Source organism: Heliangelus exortis, chromosome 13 (genome assembly GCF_036169615.1).
Source record: "Heliangelus exortis chromosome 13, bHelExo1.hap1, whole genome shotgun sequence".
Taxonomy (NCBI): Eukaryota; Metazoa; Chordata; class Aves; order Apodiformes; family Trochilidae; genus Heliangelus; species Heliangelus exortis.
Window position 1 is genome coordinate 9,049,059 of NC_092434.1, and position 22,962 is coordinate 9,072,020.

Here is a 22,962-nt window from a genome sequence, read left to right on the forward strand (position 1 = left end):
TGAGTAAGGCCCGTGCTGATTGGGGGAGAGTAAACCCGCAGCGAATCAGCCGCGCCGTTACTAGCAGGCGGGTCGCGACGGGCGAGCGTCCCAGACGGCGGCGAAAACAGTTGCGAGGCGGAGAAGCGGAGTCCGTCCCCTGTCCGGTCCCGATGGCGTTTGTGTTCAGGAGAGCGCGGAAGGGCCCCTTCGTGAGTACCGCCCTCCTGACCCGCGGGCAGGTCGTCGTCCCCCTGGGGCTGGGCCTGCGCGGGGCGGGACGAGGGGAGGCCCTCGGCGGAGGAGGCTGCTCCCGGCGGTTGGCGGCGGTGACCGTCGGGCGATTTGACTGAAGCGAAAAACGGGGAGAAAAATAAATCCTAAGCAAAAGAAGGTGTCCTGAGGACGGGCGTGGGGGTGCTGCAGCTCTCCTCGCAGGCCTGCGGTCTCGATAACCAGCCGGGTTCGGCGGGGCGGGCGGGTGTTCCCGGCGCCCTTCCCCTCAGGGAGGCCTCTGGGTGCTGGCGGGGCGGGAGCGCCGGGAGGGGATGTGCGAGGGGATGGTGGAAGCTGACGTTCCCCTACAGTGAAGTGATAAAAGAGTTCATAGCGACACCTTAGGGCAGGCAAGGGTTGTAGGACGGTATCACTGATCATGGCTTCCGTGTCCGAAGGGGGCCTACAGGAAAGCTGGTGAGGGTCTTTTTAGGATAGGTAGTCCTAGGGTCTACCTAGGAGGGTCAAGTAGTGATAGGACCGAGGGGGAATGGGTTCAAACTAGAGGAGGGTTTAGATTGAGATTAGAGGTTAGGAATAAGTTCTTCACCATGAGGGTGGTGAGACACTGGAACAGGTTCCCCAGAGAGGTGGTGGAAGCCCCATCCCTGAAGCTTTTAAGGCCAGGTGGACAGGGCTCTGAGCAACCTCATCTAGTGGGAGGTGTCCTTGCCCATGGCAGGGGGTTGGAACTGAATGAGCTTAAACGTCCCTTCCAACCCCGAAAATTCTGTGATTGTGTGACTGTCAGCAGTAGTGCCATGTTAACCTTTTAGAATACTCTTGAGTAAGTGAAGTGTTTTTAGTATTAGAATGAAAATAAAATGTTGATCTGTTGTCTTACCTTCCCTGTGGGGTGACAGCAAGCATCCTTTTACCTCTGTTTTCCCTGGTAATTGTAGTAAGGCATCTGTAGTCTTTGGTAAATAAATTGGTGCATGCCAGGCTGACTGCCAGCAGTAGGGAGCAGTGCATTTGCCAGATGAGACCGACTAAAAAGTCTTTCTAGTGCATCACTGAGTTATTTGATGTGCAGAAACATTTCCCAGTTTACCTGTTCGTTATCCTGTTGAAGACGATTTAAGGAATAATTGCAAAAAATAAAAATACGTATCTATAGCAGAGACTTAGTCTGTTCCCCGTAAAAAGCAACATCTGTCAGAAGGTCATGGACTTTATTATGACTTGGTATTTTCTGATGCCTAGAGAGCATCAGAGGTAATGGCATTGAGCAAGAGCATTGACAAGAGGCAATGGGCACAACGTTAAACACATAAAATTCAACTTAAATTATTATTTATAGTGATACTGTACATTGTGAAGGTGGTCTAACACCAACAGATTGCCCAGGGAGGTTGTGGAGTCTGAACCCCTGGAGATACTCAACCCAAGTGGAGAGAATCCCAGGCAACCCTCTCTAGTTGCCCCTGCTTGGACCAGAAAACCTCCAGAGCTCCCTTCAACCTTTATGTGATTCCATTCAAAGTGCTCTGTGGGGAACTCTGCTCCTAGTTTTTCTGAGCTGGAGTTTAGTGCTATCTTTTTTAAAAAGTTAGCTTTGCTATCAAAAATCCAGGAGGATTTAGTTATTCAGGCTGAACATCTGACTGCAAGACTTGTTTAGTTGTATTTCTTTCTTCTACCTTGTACTGCTGTGACAGCATTACTTCTGACTGACAGAATCTTTCTACAAGAAAGAGACGAATATTGTTACTCTGAAACAGGTTTCAAGTATTTTGAAAAATTAATTTCTAGTACTATTTAAATACATACACAAGAAAAAATACTTGAGTTAAGTTAAAATTCTGATTTTGCAGATGGTATAGTGGGTGGACAGCCTACACTCATGAGTCTTATGTACATTATGTTTCTAACCTTCATTAGCAGCTGTTCATACATGTTAAATGTTAAACTCAGAACCATTTCAAGTCTTCTGTTTACATTAACTGCATGTAATTTTTCTTCCCTTTTATATTATTTTGCATTGTTACTTTTGTGCATGTTCAATCCTGTGGTTTTTTTCATTGTGATACTTAAAAGTCATTGTCAACTAATTTTATTTTAAATTGTTTAGAAACATATAGCTCATGGCCTGGTCCCTGCTGCTACCATAGCTCCTAAACCTGCAGTTCCCCGCACCCCTCCCCCTCGTAGTCCAAACCCTTCTCCAGAAAGGCCCAGGTATGTTTTGAGTTTGGTTTTGTTTTTATTTATTTATTTCATCAACTGCAATACCATACTAGAAAAGCATGATTTGAAGAATTGCATGTCCTTGCTGCAGTATTTACATGAATCTTTCTGTAAACTTCCCCATTTTCTGAATTTTAAAGATACCTGGTTTTCTCCCACACCTAAGTGTGTCAAACAATTAGAAAAATCACTGTTATTAATGTATAACTTATTATAAAACTGGGTCAGTAAAGACAAATAGACTATTAAACTAGGGCCATTTTTAATTTGGCTGCTCACATAGACTGTAGGACTGTAGCAGTACTAGTACTGAGACTCAGGACATTTAAACTCATTAGAGAAGCATTAATTAAACATTACTAACATGCCATTTTATTGCATACTAAAAAAAAAAAGCAGGGACTTAAGAAACTGACATGTAAAACCACAGGTCAGATTTTAATTAGCTTTAGAGGCAAGTTACATAAAGAGACACTTTCTTTTTCTTTTCATTTATAGTTTCTTAGTTTTTTTTAAATGTTTTCTGTTTAGTTCCAATTCCAATTGTTTTCCATAGTCTTTCTAGTGTCTGCAACATTCCAGCTTAAACCTAGTTAATTTCTTCTTCCTTTTTGAATTCCAACTGTTGCAATTCCTGTTTCAGTCCTCACCATTTCTTTCCTTTTACTTTTGTTCCTACTTGTTTTTTCCTCTTTATCTTACCTTTCTCTGTACTCTGCAGCATCCCACAAACAGGCATTTTTCTGCCTCCTCCTGCTTGTCCTTGTTTGCAGTATGCCAGCATTTATTAAGAATTACAGAATCATAACTAAAAGGTTCAGAATAGGGAATAATGGAAACTAGAAGACAAAAGAGCAGAACATGGAACATTTTTTTCAACACAAAGCCAGGTAGCATTGTTATGGCTTATGTTTAAGTGTATGTTAAGTACTGTAAATTATCTGTGTCAATTTTAGAAATATAACTCAGTCTATTCCATGATTTTCATGCATGTAATTTGGGAAAGCAAATAGGTATTGTACTTTACTCTTAGACAGCTGCATTGTAATAGCTTGCCTGGTTTTGTCCTTTGCCTTGGGAGCTTACAGGTAATAACCAGTCCCTTAGTGCTTTCAGTGGTGTTTATGCCTGTTAATTGTGAACGTTGTGCTTTGCTTAAATAGTGAAGGCATTTTGCAATTGAAAGAAAAATGCAGGCCACAGAGAAAACATGAGTATTGTTTTACTTCTTTATTCTGTTTTCTTCCAGATCTGCTCTAGCAGCTGCTATCCTTACAACAACTCTAACAGGGCGCACTGTTGCTATTCCTCAGCCTCGGCTGCGATCCCTGTCTGAAAGTGATTCCACCTGTGTGGAAAGAGAATGCTTTGAACCATATGCAACAGTGACAGAGCTCAGCATGGGGTAATGTGCACTTTCTTTTTTGGTATTTTCTTGGCTGTTTGGACCTGTATATATTCTAAGACTGATGGTCCTACTTTACTAGGGTTTATATTTTTTGGAAGAGTAAGCGACATTAAAATGGCCTTTACACTGCTTTCTACTTGCAGGCCCAACTGGAAATTTGATGGTAGTGAGAGATCTGTACAGTCCCTGGAAATATCAGGCAATTATTGTGATGATGAGAACATGGAGACTTATTTCTCAGATGCTGATAAAGAGGCAGAATCCAGCTGTCATAGTAATGAGAAAAGGAGAGGAAGCTTTAGTACCAGTGCTATTTATGCTGTTCCATGCAAAAATACAAAGGTAGGGTTTTCAAATCTATTAATTCCTTTATTGTGTTTTAATATATTCATACAGATATTTACCTTTTAAGGCTTTTTATGCTCTTCTTACTCTTTAGATGTTTATTCAATTCTTATTTCACATGCTTCTCTTTGCAGTTTATTTACTCCTACACAAATTAGGTTTGTTTGTTGATTCTCACAGATTCTGCATCTCTAATTATTGGAACAGTTTTCTTATTAGAAAAACTCTGGTATTGTGTATAATTATTATGCATAATTTAGTCTTCCAAAATGTCTGATATTTCATGTTACACAGTTGATTTGTTAAAAGCACTAGGAACTTCACTTCTACAAATGGTGAAAGCTTTTCGATTCAATATTTTGCTAATGAGCCTCTGCACCTATACAGAGAGGCTTGGAGATTCAGAATAACACAGAATAGATCACCTTGTCTTGAAGACTGGTGGATTTTTCTGTGCTATAGGTTTTTGCTGTTTTAAGTGTTACCATGATTTAGATGGTGGTGTCTGTTTTTACACAGGAAGAGTGTCTACCATCTCCCAGTGCTAATGCTGACAAGAAAGAGGAGGTGCCTGCTCATGAAAATGAGTCTCAGGTGCTGGTGGATAAGTCAAATGTGCAAATGGAAGGTAAATAAACATCCTTTAGTCATAATGCTGTACCTTTGATACCATGGGGTAAAATAACTTCTTAATAAAATTTTATCTGGTAACAAATATTCCCTTTTTTTAATATTAAAAAAAAAAGGGCAGTGAAAGAAATGCTACTAAATATTTAACCATTTCTAGGAACTGCAGAAAATAAAAAATCTGTATAATGAAGGAAGATTGGTCTGTAATCACTGTGTAACTGAAACTTCCCAATCTCCACTATCAGCAAGCGTCAAAAAAGAGGGGAAAAGGAACCCAAAAAACCCCAGTTTTGTGAACTCTGTTTTGTCTAGTATAGTCATTTTCTACTAAGTATCTGTTGATACATGTATCAGAATCAATCCAGTTTATACTCTGGAAACTACTGGAATCTTACTGTGCTCCAAAATTATTCCACTATTTGAGATCTGCAAAATGCAGTCTTTCCAGAGGACAGCAGCATTCTGAGGTGTTAAATAGGAAGCAAAAGTAGAACTGAATCAGTTTTTAAAAAATCTTTTTTTTTTCCCAAGTTTTTTTCATGTTGGATCCTAGTGTTTCAAATGGAGCTATTTGAAAAACTTGTAGAGAACAAGATCCAGGCAGAATGGGTTGCTTTGATAAAATCATTTGAAAAACAGATGCATTAAACTGAAAAGAATAAATTATATAAGCTGTTTCTAATCCCTGTTTTACACAGCAAGTGCTGCATATCTTGGAAGCTGGAAAATTTACTCTTCCCTTGCTCTGAGATGCAGTAGGATTCAAGCCCAGTAAAATGAATTAAAATATTTCATTTGTCCTTTACTTGAATTTTCCATAGCCACGTCTGTGCAGTGTGAAGTCAAGTAAGGTCTCACATCAGTATCCCCATACACCATTAAAGAGATACTGGCAAGTCAGGGATGTAACCTGGGGGTCTGGGAGGACATTGTTACATTTATTTGCAGTGTACTCCCATATCCATATGAGCCCTTATAATTTATGTCTTTACAAATACTTTTGTTTTTAATTGACTGAAAGATCTATTTTCTTTAACAGAAGACCAACATCTTGGCTTGAATTTAAAGGTAAGACTTAATATGAAGGTTAATTTGTGATGCAGTTTGGAAAGAAGGGTGTTATAAAGAGCTGGTAATTTACAGTTACTTAAGAGAAAATTAATTTAATTACCATTAAGGAACCTTTTTCTTTTGGAGTACAAGAATGGCTTATCATTCCTTTTGAAAACACCATGTAGGTAAAACAGGCCATATAAAAGTTTGGGTTATTTTGCTTTTTAATACATCTGTTGTTCCTCATGTAAAAGAAGAACTGAGAGTTAATTCTTCATGATAATCTTCAAATTCTGAGCCTGGCTTTACCAGATTTTTATCTAGTGTTCCAGTCTGACCCATCTGAATGCATTCTCAAGTTTGAAAAAGAATAACCAAAAGTTTAGTTTCTCAGCTCAACTTGCTAGAATATTATTTACAAAAATGGGCACTTCCATTGTTAACATACCTTTTTTTCTTCAAAGTCTTGACCAGATATATTTTCTTTTGAAATCGCTTTTGAGTTTTGGCTCATTTAGTCATCAGTGTCTTGGTTTGTTAAATTAAATGGCATCATATCCTTATAGAACTTCACTGCTGTTTCATAAAAACAAGGAAGAGGTTTGTGTATCAAACATGTTCATCTCAAGTAAATACATTAGTATAAAATTGGCATATAGTTCTTTCCTGATGAAAACCTTCTGGAAATGTAAAAATATGTATACTTTTTTTTTTTCCACCAGTGAAGGGAGAACAAAGTTTAAGATGGGTAAATATCAAATTGTATATTGTTAGTAGTGAATTCATCCTTATTATTTTTAATATTAAAAAAACCTGTTTCACAAGTTCTCTTTCTTAAGTTTTCCAACACTGATACTGTTCAGAGTATCTGATACTTCAGAAAGGTTAAAAATGTTAAAGCAAATTGTCTCATTTTTCTGTCTGCTAGGAAGAAAAATCATTAGCTGAAAATCTGATACGTGAAAAGCCCCCACCATCCCCAGGTACTTCTGATTTTTCTGTGACTTTACTACACACCTTCACTTTAATAATATGAATATATATATATGTATATATATATAAAGACATTTTTCTGCTTCTATTCTCTAAACCTAGTTTTGGTGGTGTGGGAGGGAAAGTATTTCTTCTTTACAGATGAGAAAGTGCTGAAATGTGTATGTATAGAAACAGTAGTTCCATAAATTTTATGTTAGGTGTTTTAGATGTGTTTTTATTTTCCAAACTAAAGTAAACAATTGTGAAAAATGTAATGAAATAAAGTCATACTGGAACTCTCCAATCCCTGAAAATTAATCTGGACTACAGGATGACACCATTATTAAGTATCCTATTGCAACTGAGATGGTTGGACATACAGTGATGTGAGATACCTGGTCTACCTTCAGATAGTGCCTTATTTGCATGTTATTGCATCCACTTAACAGTTCCAGGCACAGCACCTTTTAACTTCGTGTGTTGCATGGGTGGGTATGTGCCTGTCATGAGTTCATGGGGTTTTTTTGTGTAAGTCTGTGCTGTCAAGCATCTTATGCCTTCTACAGGAAGTTAACAGTGACCGTAAGTGCCTGAAATATGACTGAACATATAAAGCTGATATGTGTCATCTATAACAGAGATAACTCTGTATTTCAAAACCAATTATTTGGTTTCATAAATATCCTAAATAGCTGTTCTGTACTAAGTTATATTCACACCTGTATGCTATTAGATTATGCTGGCTCTTGAAGGTCTGAGGGTAAGGGTAACATATCAAGTTTCATTTTAATAGGTAAGCTGCTGAGACCATACACATGAAAAGAAAAATTTGCAAGTGTGAGTCAGTATTAGCAGTGCATCAATATAGCCAAGATTTTGCAGATTTTTATTTCTGTAACAACTGCTAAGTAACTTCTAGTCAGTAACAGGTCATTGAAGCCCGTTCTGGGGGCAGGAGAGTGAAGTTTTCATTACACTGGTGATTAAAATATAAACTAAAATACACTTTGCTTACTGCAGTGGATATTTCTGTCTCACATTTCTGGTTGCCCATGCTAGGAAGAGAGATGTGCTGCACTTTCCCTTTAAGGAAGGAATGTTTTCAGTGTCTCAGAGAAAAGATAGGAACTTGCTGCCACTCCACTATCTAGCACTCTTTCTGTATCCACTTTTCTCAGTCTCTCTGGCTTTATCTTCTGGGAGCCATATGCTGATTTGGATCTTACAAACCATAACTTGCATGTAATACTAATATTAGGGAAAATTTTTTATAGTTTGCTAAAACTCATTCACATCTGAATTCCATTTAAATACATTGTAATGTGGCATTCCAGATGTGTCTACTCGGGCAAGGCAAGCATGGGAAAACATGACTAAGGAAAAGCTCAGAGAACTTAAACAAGAAAACTGGTCTCTGCACAAGGCATACCAGGCTATGGTCCAACAGTTGGAGGGAACAAAACAGCAAATGGAACAAGAGCAATTAAAGATGAAGAGACTAGAACAAGAAAACAGACAACTTAAAGAAGCTGCAGAGAAGTCACAAAGAGAAGGTAGGAGAAACATTCTGTGAATATAAGCTATTCATTGTTAACTTGTTTGATGGTTTGTTTTTTTTTTTTCTAATTTCTTTAAACCTGTTCCAGCAGTAGTAGATTTCCAGTCATTAGTTTGAGCAAGCATCCATGCAGAAGTATTTTCTAAATAGTATTTTCTACATTTGTAGAAATTTTGTCAAGGAATACTTATTATCTTGAAAGGTAATGGTTTTCTTATAGTAATTTTTAATGGGATTATTCTGTTACATTATATTGAGAGAACTTCCTTCTGGTTCTAGCTAACTGATATTTTTTTTCTTACAGTTAACAAATTATTGTGAGCATTTCTTGAATTTTGATTGAACTTTCTTGTTGGATTTGTTTTAATAGAGGAAGCTGCAGAATTACTTTCTCTCAGACAACAAGCACAAGAACTGGTAGATGAAAATGATGCTTTGAAACTGACAGTCCATCGTTTAAATGTAGAACTAAGTCGTTATCAAACTAAATTCAGGCCCTTGTTCCAAGAAGAGGTGAGAATTTTTGCTATAAGGCAGTCTGTACTGAAATGTTCCATTATCCTTTCACTGTTGAGTTTTTAAAGACTCTTCTCTCCAGATCTGCCACAAAGTCTACAGGTAGCATAGGCTTTTTGTGGAATTTAAAATTAACATTTATCATTAAGTCTGACTTTAAGAAGTTAAGACTTTGCTATATTAGTAAGATGCTGAACTTTGAGTTTTGGGGTTGTTGGGGTTTTTTTGTTCGTTGGTTGGTTTTGTTTTGGGTTTTTTTGGGTGTGTTACATATGCAACACATGCAATTAGAAACATCATCTTGTTTAGGGTAACCATTTTAACTGCAACGAACACTGGTTGGTAGTTCAAAAAATCAGGAAATAATTTCTGTATCTTTTAAAAAAATCTACTTTAGCATCAAAAACTGAAAAGTTTACCCATGAAAGGACCAGCGCCACCATGGCTGGTAAGTAATCTTCTGCTTTGATTATTTTTAAGAAGATACTGTAAGAAAATATATTTAGTGATTCTGATGGCAGAAATGGTCATAGGTCCACAAGTACTCTATGAACCTCTGGCAAGTAGAAGGCAAATAGTCTCTGGAATTGAATGTATTTGTAACATGTGAAACAATTTCTCCTTGCTCTACTAATCAGATCTTAAATTTTCCTTTCTCACTGTTATTCAGAACTGTACAGAAATAGCAAAGTCCTCCTTCTGCTCTGTCTTTCTAGCTATAATACCCAAAGAATCACATACATATGTATTTAGTATTAGAGATGCATGTTTCAGAGTGTAAAAATTCCCTTCCCTGAATCTCGACTAAGTTTGGTTATCAGCAACTGTATCCACTGCAGCTTCAGTTTGGTTTTGTATTCATTTGCAGCCACATTTTGCTGCCTTACATTTATGGCTCAGTAACAGCAGCTTGTTAGCAAAGTGTGCAAGTGCAGCATCCAGCCCTGTCCCTGCCAGAGCTTCCTCCTAAAGCAGCACAATTAAGTGCTTCTGCAGCACCATTTTGCATATGGTGGTCTGTATAGGTCCTGCACTTTTGTCTGCAGAGCTTATATGAAAACCCTAAATAGCTTTTAAAACTAGCAACATATAGCAGGAGAAGTAGTAAAAATATTGTTGAGATTATGGTTTGCATTTGAATTACATGGGTTTGGGTTTTGTTTTGTTTTTTTTCTGAAGTTGGATATGAAGTATTTGTCACCTCTCCTCTTGGCATATGAAGACAGAATGAGAGAAAAGGAAGAGATAAATCTTGAACACGAGGCAAGTTGCCATTTGAAGTTGCTATTTTAAGTTTCTACACTAAAGCAGAAATAAATCTACTGAAATTTTTAAAAGGGACTTGTGAGAGCTGTTTTCTGCCTAAAATTAAAAGTGACTTGGTTTTACTTCTGCATGCATAGATAGTTCTGTGCTAGCTTATCCTACCTGGCTTGCTTGTACATGTTCTGATGTAGAAGCTGGCACTAAAGTGATTGATGGATGGATGGATTGTGCTCTTTGAATAAAGTAAACTATAAACACAGTCAGTGGTAGAAAGAATTTACTGTGGTCATTTAGAATAGGGATGCAGTGCCATGTATAGCTGCTCTTCTGCTTACAGGCCAATGGATTTTATGGTAGAAGGATATTTACTTCTAGTTATTTAGGAATTAAATTATTTATTTATGGTATTATGGAACAGCTGTTCTCTTTAAGGTATGTGCTTAATGCAAACAACTCTTGGCAAAAATGTCACACAACTCAAATATCTCTATTTTTAAACAAATATTACTAGATTAACGAAGTAATTCTGAAGTATGCACAGGTGAAATAAAATTAAGAGTGAGCAGTGAGATAATATGCTGTTAACATAAGAATTAGAAGGACCCAGGCATGTATAAACATTTTTGTTGATGTAAAAATTAAAAGAAAATACTTACCTTAAAGAACTTTATGTGGAATCCTTTGTCTTCCAGGAGGATATGAAGAATTTTAAAGTACGAGTTGAAGAGTTAGTGAAGGAGAATGAAGACCTGCATGAGCAATTAAATAAAAGTAACCTGATTACTACCACAGAATGGCAAGTTATATTCATAGAAGTTGCTTACAATCTTCTCATTATTTTGCTTGTTGCATGCAAACTTTTAAGATTACAGATTTTAAGGAAAAAAAATCTGTCCCACTCAAGCAAGATTAAATTTTGCTTAAGAGTTAATAAGGTGACAATGATGTCTTGTTTGAACAATGCTGATATGCAATGCCTGAAATAATTTTAGAGCAAAGATAAGATAGTGAATATGCAGTTTTGCACCTGAAGCCCATGTAATTCTTCCCTAAACCTTGCAGATTACATACTTAACTTTCACACTTATAGTAGGAATGTGCCCGTTATATCAGAATGTAGTGTCATGGGAGGGGAAATTGTCCCTCTCTAGATGTATATTCAGTAGTGTGCATTTTTATCTAGGTCAGGTTACACATGAGCAAAGTACATAGACTTTTTTGTTTTATAGTTGTGTTAGTTACTGCCATCAGAAATCCTTGGTACATATTTTGCTACATGTTTGTGTTTAATGTGGTATCATCTGACACTTGTACTGTATTTCTACGTGCATTCTGGCTAATATTTATTAACTCTTTAAGCTATTTTTAGAACAGCAAATAGATTCTTATGCTTTTATTAACATTAGAAAGTATGGCACTGGTTTTCTTGAAAGCAGAATTATGCTAGTTATAAAGCAGGTATTTAAGTTCTCTGCTTAGGATAGTTCAGTTTAAACACACACCTTGTTTACAGGACTATAAAACACTGACAGTCTTTTTCCAGACCAAAGCCAAGTAGATCCAAATCCTATCCAAGAATTTATTGCATGTTTTGAAAACAAATTTGAGAGAGTTGGGACTGCTCCACAAATAGAAGGCCCTGGGGGATCCTATCACTGCATATAAATTTATATAAATAAAGTGAGGCTGTAAAGACAGCCAGGTGCTTCTCAGAGGTGGCAGGACAAGAGGTGATGAGCACAAACTGAAACTCAGGAGGTTCCCTCTGAACATGAACAATTTTGCACTGTGAGCAATGCAACAAGCTGTGAACAAACAACAAGCTGGAGGTCATGGAATCTCCATCCCTAGAGATTCTCAAAAGATGTCAGGACATGGTCCTGGGCAGCTGTCTCTAGGTGACCATGCTTGAGGAGGGGAACAGGACGAGATGACCTTTAGAGGTCCCTGCCAACCTCAGCCATTCAGTGATGCTATGATTCAAATTCACACATACATATTTTTCCTTCTTTCTGTGGGAATTTTTTTCCTTAGCTAGTCAAATATTTTAAACTTTATTGATAGTAATTTAGATATCGAGGGTTATGAGTTCATGTCTCTAATAAGCTTACCTTGGGTTCTGACATTACTTTTGCTTATTATTATTCAAATATGATTTTGTAGATTTACACTCTTGGAATTCAGTTCAGTTTGTTCTTTGGACGTAAGTTAATATTCCAATTATATTTTGTGTCAAAGCTGTCTGTCATTTCAGGCAGCAGCTGCAAACTCAGGCCAAGCTGGTCTTGGAAGAAAACAGATTGTTGATGCAGCAGCTCGAAATTCAACAAGCTAAGGCAAAAGACAGTCACAAACAACATGTTCAAGAAGGTAAAGTGCTTGAGTTGCTAGCCCTGAAAAGCTCTTACAGCTCTGAAAAGAAGCAGTCTTGAAGCTGTGTCACTTTTCCAAAACAAACTGCTTGAGACAGGGGAAAAAAAAATCCAAACTGTTAAAATACAAACCAAACTGACAAATCCCCTGTTACATAATGCTATGAACAAACAGGAATGAACATATTACTGACTTAGCTGGAGTTTCACAAGGTGATTAAATTAGTTTTGCTGTACTCAAGTTTCATATTGTTTATTGTTTTTTTCTTTTCCTCCCAAAAGCTTCAAAATTGACCAAACAGATACTGATCTTAGAAGATAAGAAGCGCAGTCAGGAAGAAGAGATAGCAGAGTACCAGAAGCAGCTGGAAGCTTTGTGTTCTACTTGTGAAGAGCTGAAAGCCAAATTGGGTAGCAGAATAGCACCAGAGGAGCACTTTGCTTTAGTGAATGATTTGAAAAGGTGTGAGTTCACACATGGTGCACAGAGAAACAATTCTACAAAGCATTCACTTGAACAGATCAACATACACATCATTCTGTAGGTAGGAGGCAAGTGGAAACTTAACACTGGTAACTGGTAACTACCAAGGTACAAAGGAAGGTAAACAAATAATACTGTCTGACTTTTTGTAAACAATTCGAATTACAGAAGGAAATCCCAGCTCTGGAGAGGTGGCAGAAGTGTTTCAACCATAGTGTACATACTGTTAAGTGTACCCTTTTTAAACAGTGGAAGAGGAGGCATTAAAACCACAATTTTTGTCAAACCTATTTCTATCAACACCATACATAAAATGTTCTTATTCTTTTGTTCCCATCTTTGGGATAATATCTGAAGGATCCTGAAATTGCTAAATTTTTAGTGAACTGTGCTTGTTCTATGTTGTTTTTTGCAGCCATTTACAAGAGGAGCAGGAGAAAAAGCACTCTGAGGTAGAAGATCTAATGGGAAAGATAGCATCACTGCAAGCTGAAAACAAGAAACTACTGTTAGAGAAAAAGAACTTCATGGCTGACAACAAAATCCTGGAAACTAAGATGAAAATGACACAGAAGGCCAACAGGTCATATCACATTCTCATTTTCTTATGTAGAAATACCTTATTTCTAAAAGTAACAGCTGATATATCTCTAAAAATATTGTCTGACATCCCACAGTGTGTCTGACATCCCTTTGTGTTTTTTCATGCATGCTTTTCAATGTCTACATACAAATTTAAGAATATATATATAATGCTAGTAGCTGGCTAAAGCAACTCAGCATTTGTGTACTCAGCTGAATAATCAGGTGTTACATTATTTGCAGACCTTATGATACTTTTAAAAGTAAAAGTGACATTATTGTCATATTTCTTATTACGTATGAGCTTGTAGCCATTGCACAAATTTTTTTGAATTGTCATTACTGTTGTTACAATGTACTATAAAGCAGAACAGCTTCCAAAAGTGGAAAATTCTACTTTCAACATTGCAAATATTTTGAGCAAATAGATGTTTAACAGTATATTTGACAGACAGAGTGTTGTACAAATTCTTTTTACAGCTCTGTTAATTTGCAATCTGAAGATTTTCCTTGTTCTGTTAATTTTTATAGGAAATTAAAGAAGAATATAGGTCTTTTGACAGTGCAGTTGCAGGAAGCAATGGAAGAAGAACTTGCAGCCCAGCACTATCTAGCCAACCTTATTGGTTTGGTAGAGAAGATAGCTCAGGAACGTAATGATCTTTTTGTTTGGGTAATTACCTTTAAATAATTAATATTGCTTTATTGATATTTCACACAATTATCATCCTGCTGGCACATCTTATTGTTACTTTGTATTATCAAAAAAGTAAGCTATAATCTCAGTGTAAGGATTTAGCTCTTGAAGTAGACTTTTGTAAATAGGACAGGAGAGGAAAAGATCATTTTCTACAAGAGTGGCTGGAACGTGTTCAGCAGACTGCATTAGAAATGCCACAGAGATCCAGAATTACCTCTAAGTACAAGGTGCCATTTGCCTTAATAATATCCTAGTAGATTTTCAGAATACTTTTATCCATAAAAGCCTGTTTCTATGAAGTTTTTCTGCACACACAAGAAGCTAAGAGTAGGTCTGTGGAAGACAGCTCAAAATGCAGTCAAATATGGCCTTTCTTTGGGTATAAACTGATCCAACAATGAGAAGCCAGTCCTGTCATGCTAAACAGAATTTCTCTCACTTTTAGATCACATTCTCTTGTGTATGTCTAAAATGATGATACATACCTACATACATACTTGTCCTTCCTTATGTGGATTAGATACTAAACAGTGCAGTGGTGGTTTTGCTTGTTTATTAATTCATTGTCTTTGGACAGACTGCAAAGATACTCTGAGACAAACTTTTCTACTGGAATAGTCTAGTATGAGTAAAACCTTTAAATATCCAGTTTACTTTGCTGCCTGGGAGAGCTGACTGAGAACAACCTGTTCCTACTTCTAATTACTAAACTTAAAACCTACCTTGGCAGAAAGTTAGACTGCAGGTACCTTGTAGTCAAGTAATCTGGTAAAACTGTCTGATGGGAAGGCCTAGAAAACAAACCAAAAATTAATCAGAGCCAGACCTTTATGATTATGCAGAGCCACTACTGAGCATGATGTATCATTAAAAGTCTATTATCATTCACATCAGTTCAGCATTGATTAATGTCAGGATTATTTACTCATTCAAGTACTCCCATTACCCTTGGCTTATTCTTTTTTAATTCACTAATTGAATCAAAGCATCAAAATTAATTTTTATTCATGTTTAATCCAGTAGAACGGTAGCACGGAAAGGGTGCAGCACTTAAGAAATTAACTTTCATTCTTCCTGCATGAGATTTTAAAAAGTAATTTATAGTAACCACATCTCCACAAAAATAAAGGTACCAGTTCCAGAAACAGCCTACTGATAAATCCCATAAAACAGCAACAACAAATAAGCCACGTGTCAGATTCCTTGCCTGAACCCCCACCAGTTTCAAGGGCTCTTTAGAGATCAGACTGCTGAATCTGACCCAGAAGGAAAGTCTTGTGCATACAAATGGGATCCTACATGTAGGTACCTAGAGATACATCTGCAGAAAAATAAACAGAATGGGTTTGGTTTACAGTACCAGTAGCTGTGATGAGAGCAAAGCTGTTTCAAGGTATTATTTTGTCAGTGTGATAGTATTAGCAGTCAGTTGACAAATTCTTAATTAGCCACTATTAGAATAATTTTCAGGATTCTTTTTTCATCTTGCTCTTCAGACTATTGTAGCTCAAAACAGAATAGCTTTGTCTTCCTCTGTGTATTTGCCTGCCCTGTCTAAAGTAACAATTACACTGAGTCATCTCTACTGTATGTTCACAGAACAAATGTTTAGAAAATGAGAATCATGGTGCTCTCAACAAAATAGCAGAAAGTTGTCTACACTTAGGAAAAATAGAAGAAAAGGTTAAGGTAAGCAGTATTTATAAACTAAATATTATGTTAAATGTTTTGGTTTTTTAATGAGAAAAATTGGTAGTTAATCTGCACCAGTGTTTTCACTGATCCACAAGAAGAACATGAAGAAGCCAATTTTTTGCTGTTAAATCTACTTCTTTAATTCTGTGCCATTTTATCATTTAACCTGAGCTTGTACATAATGTCTTTTATCGTGGGGGAGCCATTCATCTTCATGCAACTCTATTTCATGGCAGCAAAAGGGACAGCTAATGCAGGGAAACCCATCTCCTGTATGAAGTATCTTAGTCAAAGATTTAGCTCAAATTTTGTGAGGACAGACCAAGATTTTAGGCTTATGACTGTGAAAATTGAATTACAGTAGATCTCTGGTAACAGATTCTGTGCTCCAGTTCATCATTGGGCACCTCTTCCTCTCCTTCAGTGCAGGAGTAATTCATGTTTAAATTCCATACACTGTCAAAAAGAAGCCAGATGGCAGCAAGTTGTTTCATGGATTCTGAATCTCTTATTTGATGACAATTTTGTCAATGATAAGGTTTTAGTAGAAACAATCTTTATACTGGGCACCCCGAGCATCTCCCACTGTAACTCCATTTCTATTCATGAAACTTTACCAGACAGGCTGGCTTTCATTTTTTACCCTCTTGCTATAATTGCACTTTGAGCACAAAATTGCTCCTTGTGAAGACAGTATTTGAGGTGTGGCCTCACCAGTGTCTATACAGGAGACATTTCAACTTTTGTCAGTTTTACTTTATATGTGCAAAATAGGAAGTTCTGTTTACCTAATGCTAAGATTATTTTTTGTTTGTCAAAGTAATGTACAAACACAACTCCCATACTTTTGGACACAGTTTTATCTCCTGTATAAACAGCTTATTTGCTTAATTAATTTATTTTTTCCAACTGTTTATGTGCCACTATCAGTCTGCAAATAAGGAATCTTAGTTACTGTGGCACATATCACAGCTGCACCTGACATTTTTTTCATTTTGTTGGCTTTTGCACTTAAGCTTCTACATTTTATCTATATCCTTTTCACAGACTGAACAGTGGTTTTAAGAAACAGAAACAAACCAGGTATCTACTGTTTGTGAGGAAATACTTTTTCTGTTAATACCACAATACTGTCAGACAAGACATTCTTTCATTAAAACTTCTGACTATATAAGGCTGTCACTCTTAATCTGTCATATCCAGTTTTACTTGCAAAGTTACAGTTATTAACATTGTCCTTGTCTGCTTAAAAAGGGCCCTCATCCTCCCCCAGTATGACTTAAGTAGCTCTGAACACAACTATAATCTTAATTACCAGGTGACAACTGGTAATGTTCCATAGCACCCAGTAAAAATTTAATCAGGGTTCTCACTATTATGGGAGTGGGGCTAATCTGTCAGGATCAGAATTATAACACCTTTTATAGAGATAGACAATTTTCATCAGATGGGACTTTGACTTTATAGAGACAGTCAGACAATTTTCATCAGATGGAACTTTGGTCTCTTTTGGAATTTTACTGGTGAAGGATAGGAGGGTTCTTCCAAAAGGCATACTCAAACTTTCTGCTTTTGTTCAGATGAAGATAAAAACCTTAGACTTCACACCTTAGATAAAACTTCATGTTAGCAAGACATAAATAATAGTGTTTTCAGAATTTCACTAAATAGTGTGCAGTTTTATTAAAGAAGGTGCTTCCAACTCTGTTCTACAGCCTGCATCAGAGATTGCATTCTGCAGATACTGTAACAGTTGAAGCATTCTATTTTTAATCTTAAAAAAAAAAAAAAAAAATATCGGGTAGTACCTGTTTTTTTCATCCAGAGCAGCAGCATGTAGAAATGTGTAACACAAGCCTTATTTTTTTCAGTTTCACATGTGCCTACATAATTTAATGGGGAAGTTCAGAAGTTTATACAAACATTGTTTCTTGGTTTTGAGATCAGACCAACGTATTTGGTTATTACCGATATTTCTTTTGGTGGCAGTGAGCTGTCCTTATTTCTCCTATAATTGTTTTTTTCCTATTATCTTTACCCCTCACAGGGGTATAAAAGGAAAGCAGCTGGGAAGCTTGGCAGTATCAGTCACAAAATGATTGAGCAAGAGAAAGAATTTGCTGGGAAGACTGCTCAGTACCAGCAAGAAATAAAGCAGCTCCAGCATCTGCTGCAAGACAAGCAGGAAACCCTGGATGAAGTGCTGGAGCAGAAAAGGTCAGTCAGTCCTGGCAGAGCAACCCAGGGAGATCTGAGGGGTGAAAGGGGTGGGGGGCAGCAACTGCACAGAGCTGCAAACTCTTGTTTTGATCAGAGCCTCACATGGGGTATTCTGTCTCTCTTTTCTCCCTTCTGTTTTGGCTATTCTGAAAGTACTGAAATGGTCCTCTGAATTCCATCCCTCCCAGCTCCAAAAAAGACCTTTTGAAAGAGGAATTTGTTCTGGATGACTATTCTTAAGATTTCTTAAGAAGAGTATCAATCTGACCCTAGTCTTCCGTGATTTGATTATAAATCATCAAGATACAGTTTAATTATTGAATGGCATCTTCTACCAATGGCTGAATACTTCCTTCTCCACATCTCTCAACAGTTTTCAGAATAATGAAAAGTTAAAGCAACTTAGTAAATATGCAGGCGATGGTTTCCCTTCTGGATTCACCTTACTGGTCTGTTAATGAGTGATACGGATTGGCTACATGCAGAATAAAACAATGAAAATATAATCTAACTGATTTATAGAGGGTTATGTCTGTCAGTGTTTAAATACCCTTTTAATATAGTCATTTAGAGGTACTTACAGCAAAAAAATTTTACAGCTGAAGACAGGTAACTGAACACTCACTTTGCAAGTCATCTCTGCCATTGTGAAATAAGAGATTTAGAGATAGTAGAAAAAAAGGGCTTGGTATCAACCTACACAGTTTCTCTCAATTAGACAATACTATGGTGTGACTAGCTGGGAATTGTACAATAAACATCCCACTAGTATCTAACATTTGCATGAGATAACTGTTCCAGGAAACAGTTATTTAGGATTTTTAACTGAGTGCTTTCCATACCTCTGGGCTCACGTTACAATTTTTATAGTAGAGAAGAGCTAGTTAAGTACAGGGGTTTTTTTTCAAATGCAGGACAAAACATGGCTCAGAGTTCCATAATATGAATCATTCAAAATTTACTTTTTAGCTCCAAATTAGGTAAATGACATGACACCACACAGTTGTGTCCAGTAATTAATTACAGTTTCCATACAGAACTTATACTAAATAATCTTTCCCTCTTCAGTCAGAATTGACTCCTTTTTCCTTCAGTAAGCACACAAAATTAGTGCCAGGAAAGCACCAAACATTCACATTTATTCCCAGTAGCCTTGTTTATAGGTTGAATTTATAGTCAAGAACACAGTGTAGCTGATAATCTTTCAATTCAAAATACCTGCAGAAATATTTGCACATACAATATATATATCTGTTATGTTTTAGATTATTTAATTTCAGTGTTTAGGTAATGAAACTCAAAGCAGCATGCCACATTTTAAGCAGGAAAGCAAATTTAATTTAAAATTCAGATGATGGTATGCTGACTATTTGGATAGCTGATTTTGTGTTTTATTAATGTTACAATTTCTCTTCAGGAAGAGTACAAACCAAATTAAGCAATTTTTAAAGCACTGACCAGAGTCTGTCTAATCAAAAACACTGTAAATAGGTGAAGACAGAAAACTTTCTCACAGAATTGCTTTTGCTCTTGGATTTAGTTTTACAATAGTGGAGCTGGGAAATCATGCCAGGTCTGACTCAGCTATTGCCAAGAAATTCTTTATCATAGAAGTTCACTATCTCTATTGCTGCTGGCAAGTTTTCTTGGAAAACAAGGACAGATAACGCCAAAGGTCTGGAAACAGCACAGTCCTGTCAGCAAACCACTGCAGACATCAACAGTCCCATTTTGTTACCCTGAACAGGACTACAGGAATCCTGAGGGACAGGTCAGGACTCTCTTACCATGGCACACTGTGCAGTATCAGGGCCCCCAGAAGCAGTTCCTGCAGTAATGTTTGGTCAGACATTTGCACAGTAGCCAGTTAGCTGCTTCCTCAGTTTTGTTCACTCTGCTTTTTAAGCAGTCTGCCTCCAAACTAACTTAAAACATAACAAAAGGTGACTCCTTTGAAATTTTCTTCCCTCCTCCAACATCTTCCACCTGATGACAGAACCAGGGTCTGTACTACTTACCCACTGCATCCAAGGGAACAGAATTTTTAGCATGAATAGTTCTTTCAATCAATAAAGGCTCTTAAAGCTTGAAAAAATGTGCAAATTTTACCTTCCTAGAAGCTGTTCTGCAGAGCCTTCTCAATAATGACAGCCTTTGCTAGAGAATATTGGACATTAATAGCAACCTTTTGCCTAAATCAACTGATAAGAAAGTAGTATTATTTTCTGATCTTTAGAATAATCATAATGATACCTGTATTGTTTACAGACTTATCTCATGAGATAAGTCTCATGATAAGAGATAAGAAGAGTAGTACTTCGAGGTATATTTAGCTGCTGTACTTTGGATGTTAACTGCAGGTTTGAAAGCTTTAGTAATGAATGTGCCTAAGTCTGTCCTCAGAAGGCATGCACAGGCAATGGAGAGGGAGCTCTCTTACCTGTGTTGTTACAATGCTTTTTGCCTAAATACATCTGAAAACAGGACATACACCATGGAGCATCCTGGATGTCACCTGAAAAACAGCTGAACTACATTCTGCCACACTGAAAAGAGTTGCTTATGGCAGCAGTGTATGTACTGTGTGCCCAGCCAGGGGCATCTGCAGTGTGCTTCCTTGACAAAAACAACCTTTGACTGCTCCTGCCAAAGCAGTCGGTGAGCACTTTCAGATGCTGCATCTCTGCTCTGTTTAAAAAACAATCCTGCAAGTGGAGTTCAGATACACCCTTACCTCTAAAGGCATCTATTTTCTTGCTACTGAAATAATTTTAACCATGTGGGTACTTTAACACCTAATGTTTTTTCTAAACTGTTTTTTCTAAAACAGATGCAGCTGACACTGAAATGAACATATGAACAGAAAATGAGCACCCCATTTGTCAGTTGTACTGACAGCATTAAACTGCAGTTCAAACCTCAGTGTTCTTTAGTTTCTTCTTCAAGATTTCTCTGGCTCCACTTCATACAAGTGTTAACAATGAAATGACTTTATAAGTCTTTGTTTTAGAACACAGGAGATAAAATACAGGCTTGGTAATATTCTGCTCTACAGTAAGGATAAACTGGATTACCATCTTGTGTATTTATAGCAGAACACAGAGTGCTGTGTGCACTGCATGCAGACTCCAGAGTGAAGGAACTCCAGACACAGAACAGGAACTTGTCCCTAGCAAGACACAGAAGTTCATTTAAAAAAAACAAAACAAGATGCTGAAAATACAAAGGTCAAACAATGGCTGAAACTCATAATGGTTTGTTGGGCAAGTTCAATCATGTAAAGTTGCATCATAATAATAATATTATGTGCCTCATAAACCCCAAAATGAATGCTGAGAATAACAATAATTGCCTTTGTAAAACATTCTGAAGCATATACTGAGTAACTGGCAGGATCAGACATTCTTACTGCTGGCTCAAGGAGAAATATACTTTGAAAGAACAAAGTCATCTACGCTTGGTTTTATCAAAAAGGAGAAAAGTGTTTTTAAAATTAGTATTTTACCTTTTTTTCTAGGAAAGTGGAAGGGGAAATTGAAATAATTTGGGAATCCACAACCAAAGAAAACAGGAGATTGAGAGAAGCCCTACATAAATCCCAGGGGAAGAACCATGTGTGGAGTACTGCCACAGTTCATGAGCCACACTTGGATGAAATCTCTCCTAAGGACCTTATTTATGGGTGTGATTTTAGCTACTGTGATGTGAAATCTTCATCCCCTACTAAAAATGAAATTCAACAAGAATCTCAGTGATAATACAGATGCATCACACATCTCATCCAGGAAGGAGACCTCAGTGCCTGAATTTGACTTTTTCAACAACACAAGATGTAATAGAAGACTTATCCTCTTCAAAATTACTGTATATTTTAGTGTTGAAGTGACAACAGCAGAATTGTCCAGCTGTGCAAGTCTAACCTAACATATAACTTTGTTTTTTGAAGAAAATGCTTTTCCTTAAGACAAAAATATGTTACAGCTGTAAATTAATGTAAGAAGACAAACATCCAGTTAACAATATAGTGAACTGGTAAGTGGTGTTCTAGCACAGACACACACGTTGCCACAAAACAAGTTACCAGCAAGAGAGAATACCTCCAATATGATAAATAATGTATTTTTTACTATATTCTATTATGTATGTTTTAATTAAAAGGTTGTATTCTAAATCACCAAATAAAATATAGACGAATTGTGATCAAAGGATTATGATCAGAGGATACAGCTCTCCTCCAGATGGTCTCATTCATCCCTCCTCAGATTCAGTAGGTTCAGAAGCCACCTGGTTTTTTTCCCCCCTGAAGCAGTGCCAGCCTTCATATTATGACAATGTGTAATTATAATTAGTTTTCATAATTGCTGACTTCTCAGAGTATTGTATATCAGTGTTAGAGTATGTATTGGTATGAAGTGACTTTATTTTGGATTTCCATATAACTTACTAGATCAGCTTTTTGCTTTTACTTAATTTCTGTAACAAAACCTAAGTGGTACCAGAAAACTGAAAGAAAAAAACCTGTAACAACTGTAGCTGCTTAATAGCAGAAATAATGAAGAACCTCACAGGCTTTGTTCAAAGTTAAAGAGTAGAAAATCAGGTTAGACACCAAAAAGAATACATTCTGTTTCCTACTTTCCTGAGGCATTTTCCTGCAGGGTAAGGCCATGAGGGCTCAGCAGAAGGGGGTTACTGAGGTGACAGTGGGGACAG

General features: G+C 37.0%; 1 protein-coding gene across 2 annotated transcripts; it reads left to right on the forward strand.

The window, feature by feature from the left end:
• Nucleotides 1-40: 40 nt before the first annotated feature.
• Nucleotides 41-22,454, forward strand: CEP89 (centrosomal protein 89). 2 transcript variants are annotated; one of them, XM_071756763.1, is made up of 19 exons: nt 41-191; nt 2,330-2,436; nt 3,695-3,850; nt 3,997-4,195; nt 4,718-4,826; nt 5,868-5,896; nt 6,810-6,864; nt 8,191-8,409; nt 8,785-8,927; nt 9,328-9,378; nt 10,110-10,193; nt 10,889-10,996; nt 12,455-12,566; nt 12,851-13,031; nt 13,468-13,635; nt 14,166-14,307; nt 15,934-16,023; nt 18,077-18,246; nt 21,767-22,454. In XM_071756763.1, exons 1-19 carry the CDS (start codon nt 153-155, stop codon nt 22,002-22,004), a joined length of 2,400 nt encoding a protein of 799 aa, XP_071612864.1. In that variant the 5' UTR covers nt 41-152; the 3' UTR covers nt 22,005-22,454. The 2 variants fall into 2 exon arrangements, with proteins under 2 accessions (XP_071612864.1, XP_071612865.1); XM_071756764.1 differs by lacking the exon at nt 10,110-10,193.
• Nucleotides 22,455-22,962: the final 508 nt, after the last annotated feature.

What these genes read in the sequence shown, in the direction of transcription:
- CEP89 (XM_071756763.1), top strand. Translation starts at nt 153, where the DNA reads ATGGCGTTTGTGTTCAGGAGAGCGCGGAAGGGCCCCTTC. An exon ending in ATCTTGGCTTGAATTTAAAG is followed by an intron (nt 5,897 to 6,809) that starts GTAAGACTTAAT and finishes TCTGTCTGCTAG; the next exon opens with GAAGAAAAATCATTAGCTGA. An exon ending in ATGACACAGAAGGCCAACAG is followed by an intron (nt 13,636 to 14,165) that starts GTCATATCACAT and finishes TAATTTTTATAG; the next exon opens with GAAATTAAAGAAGAATATAG.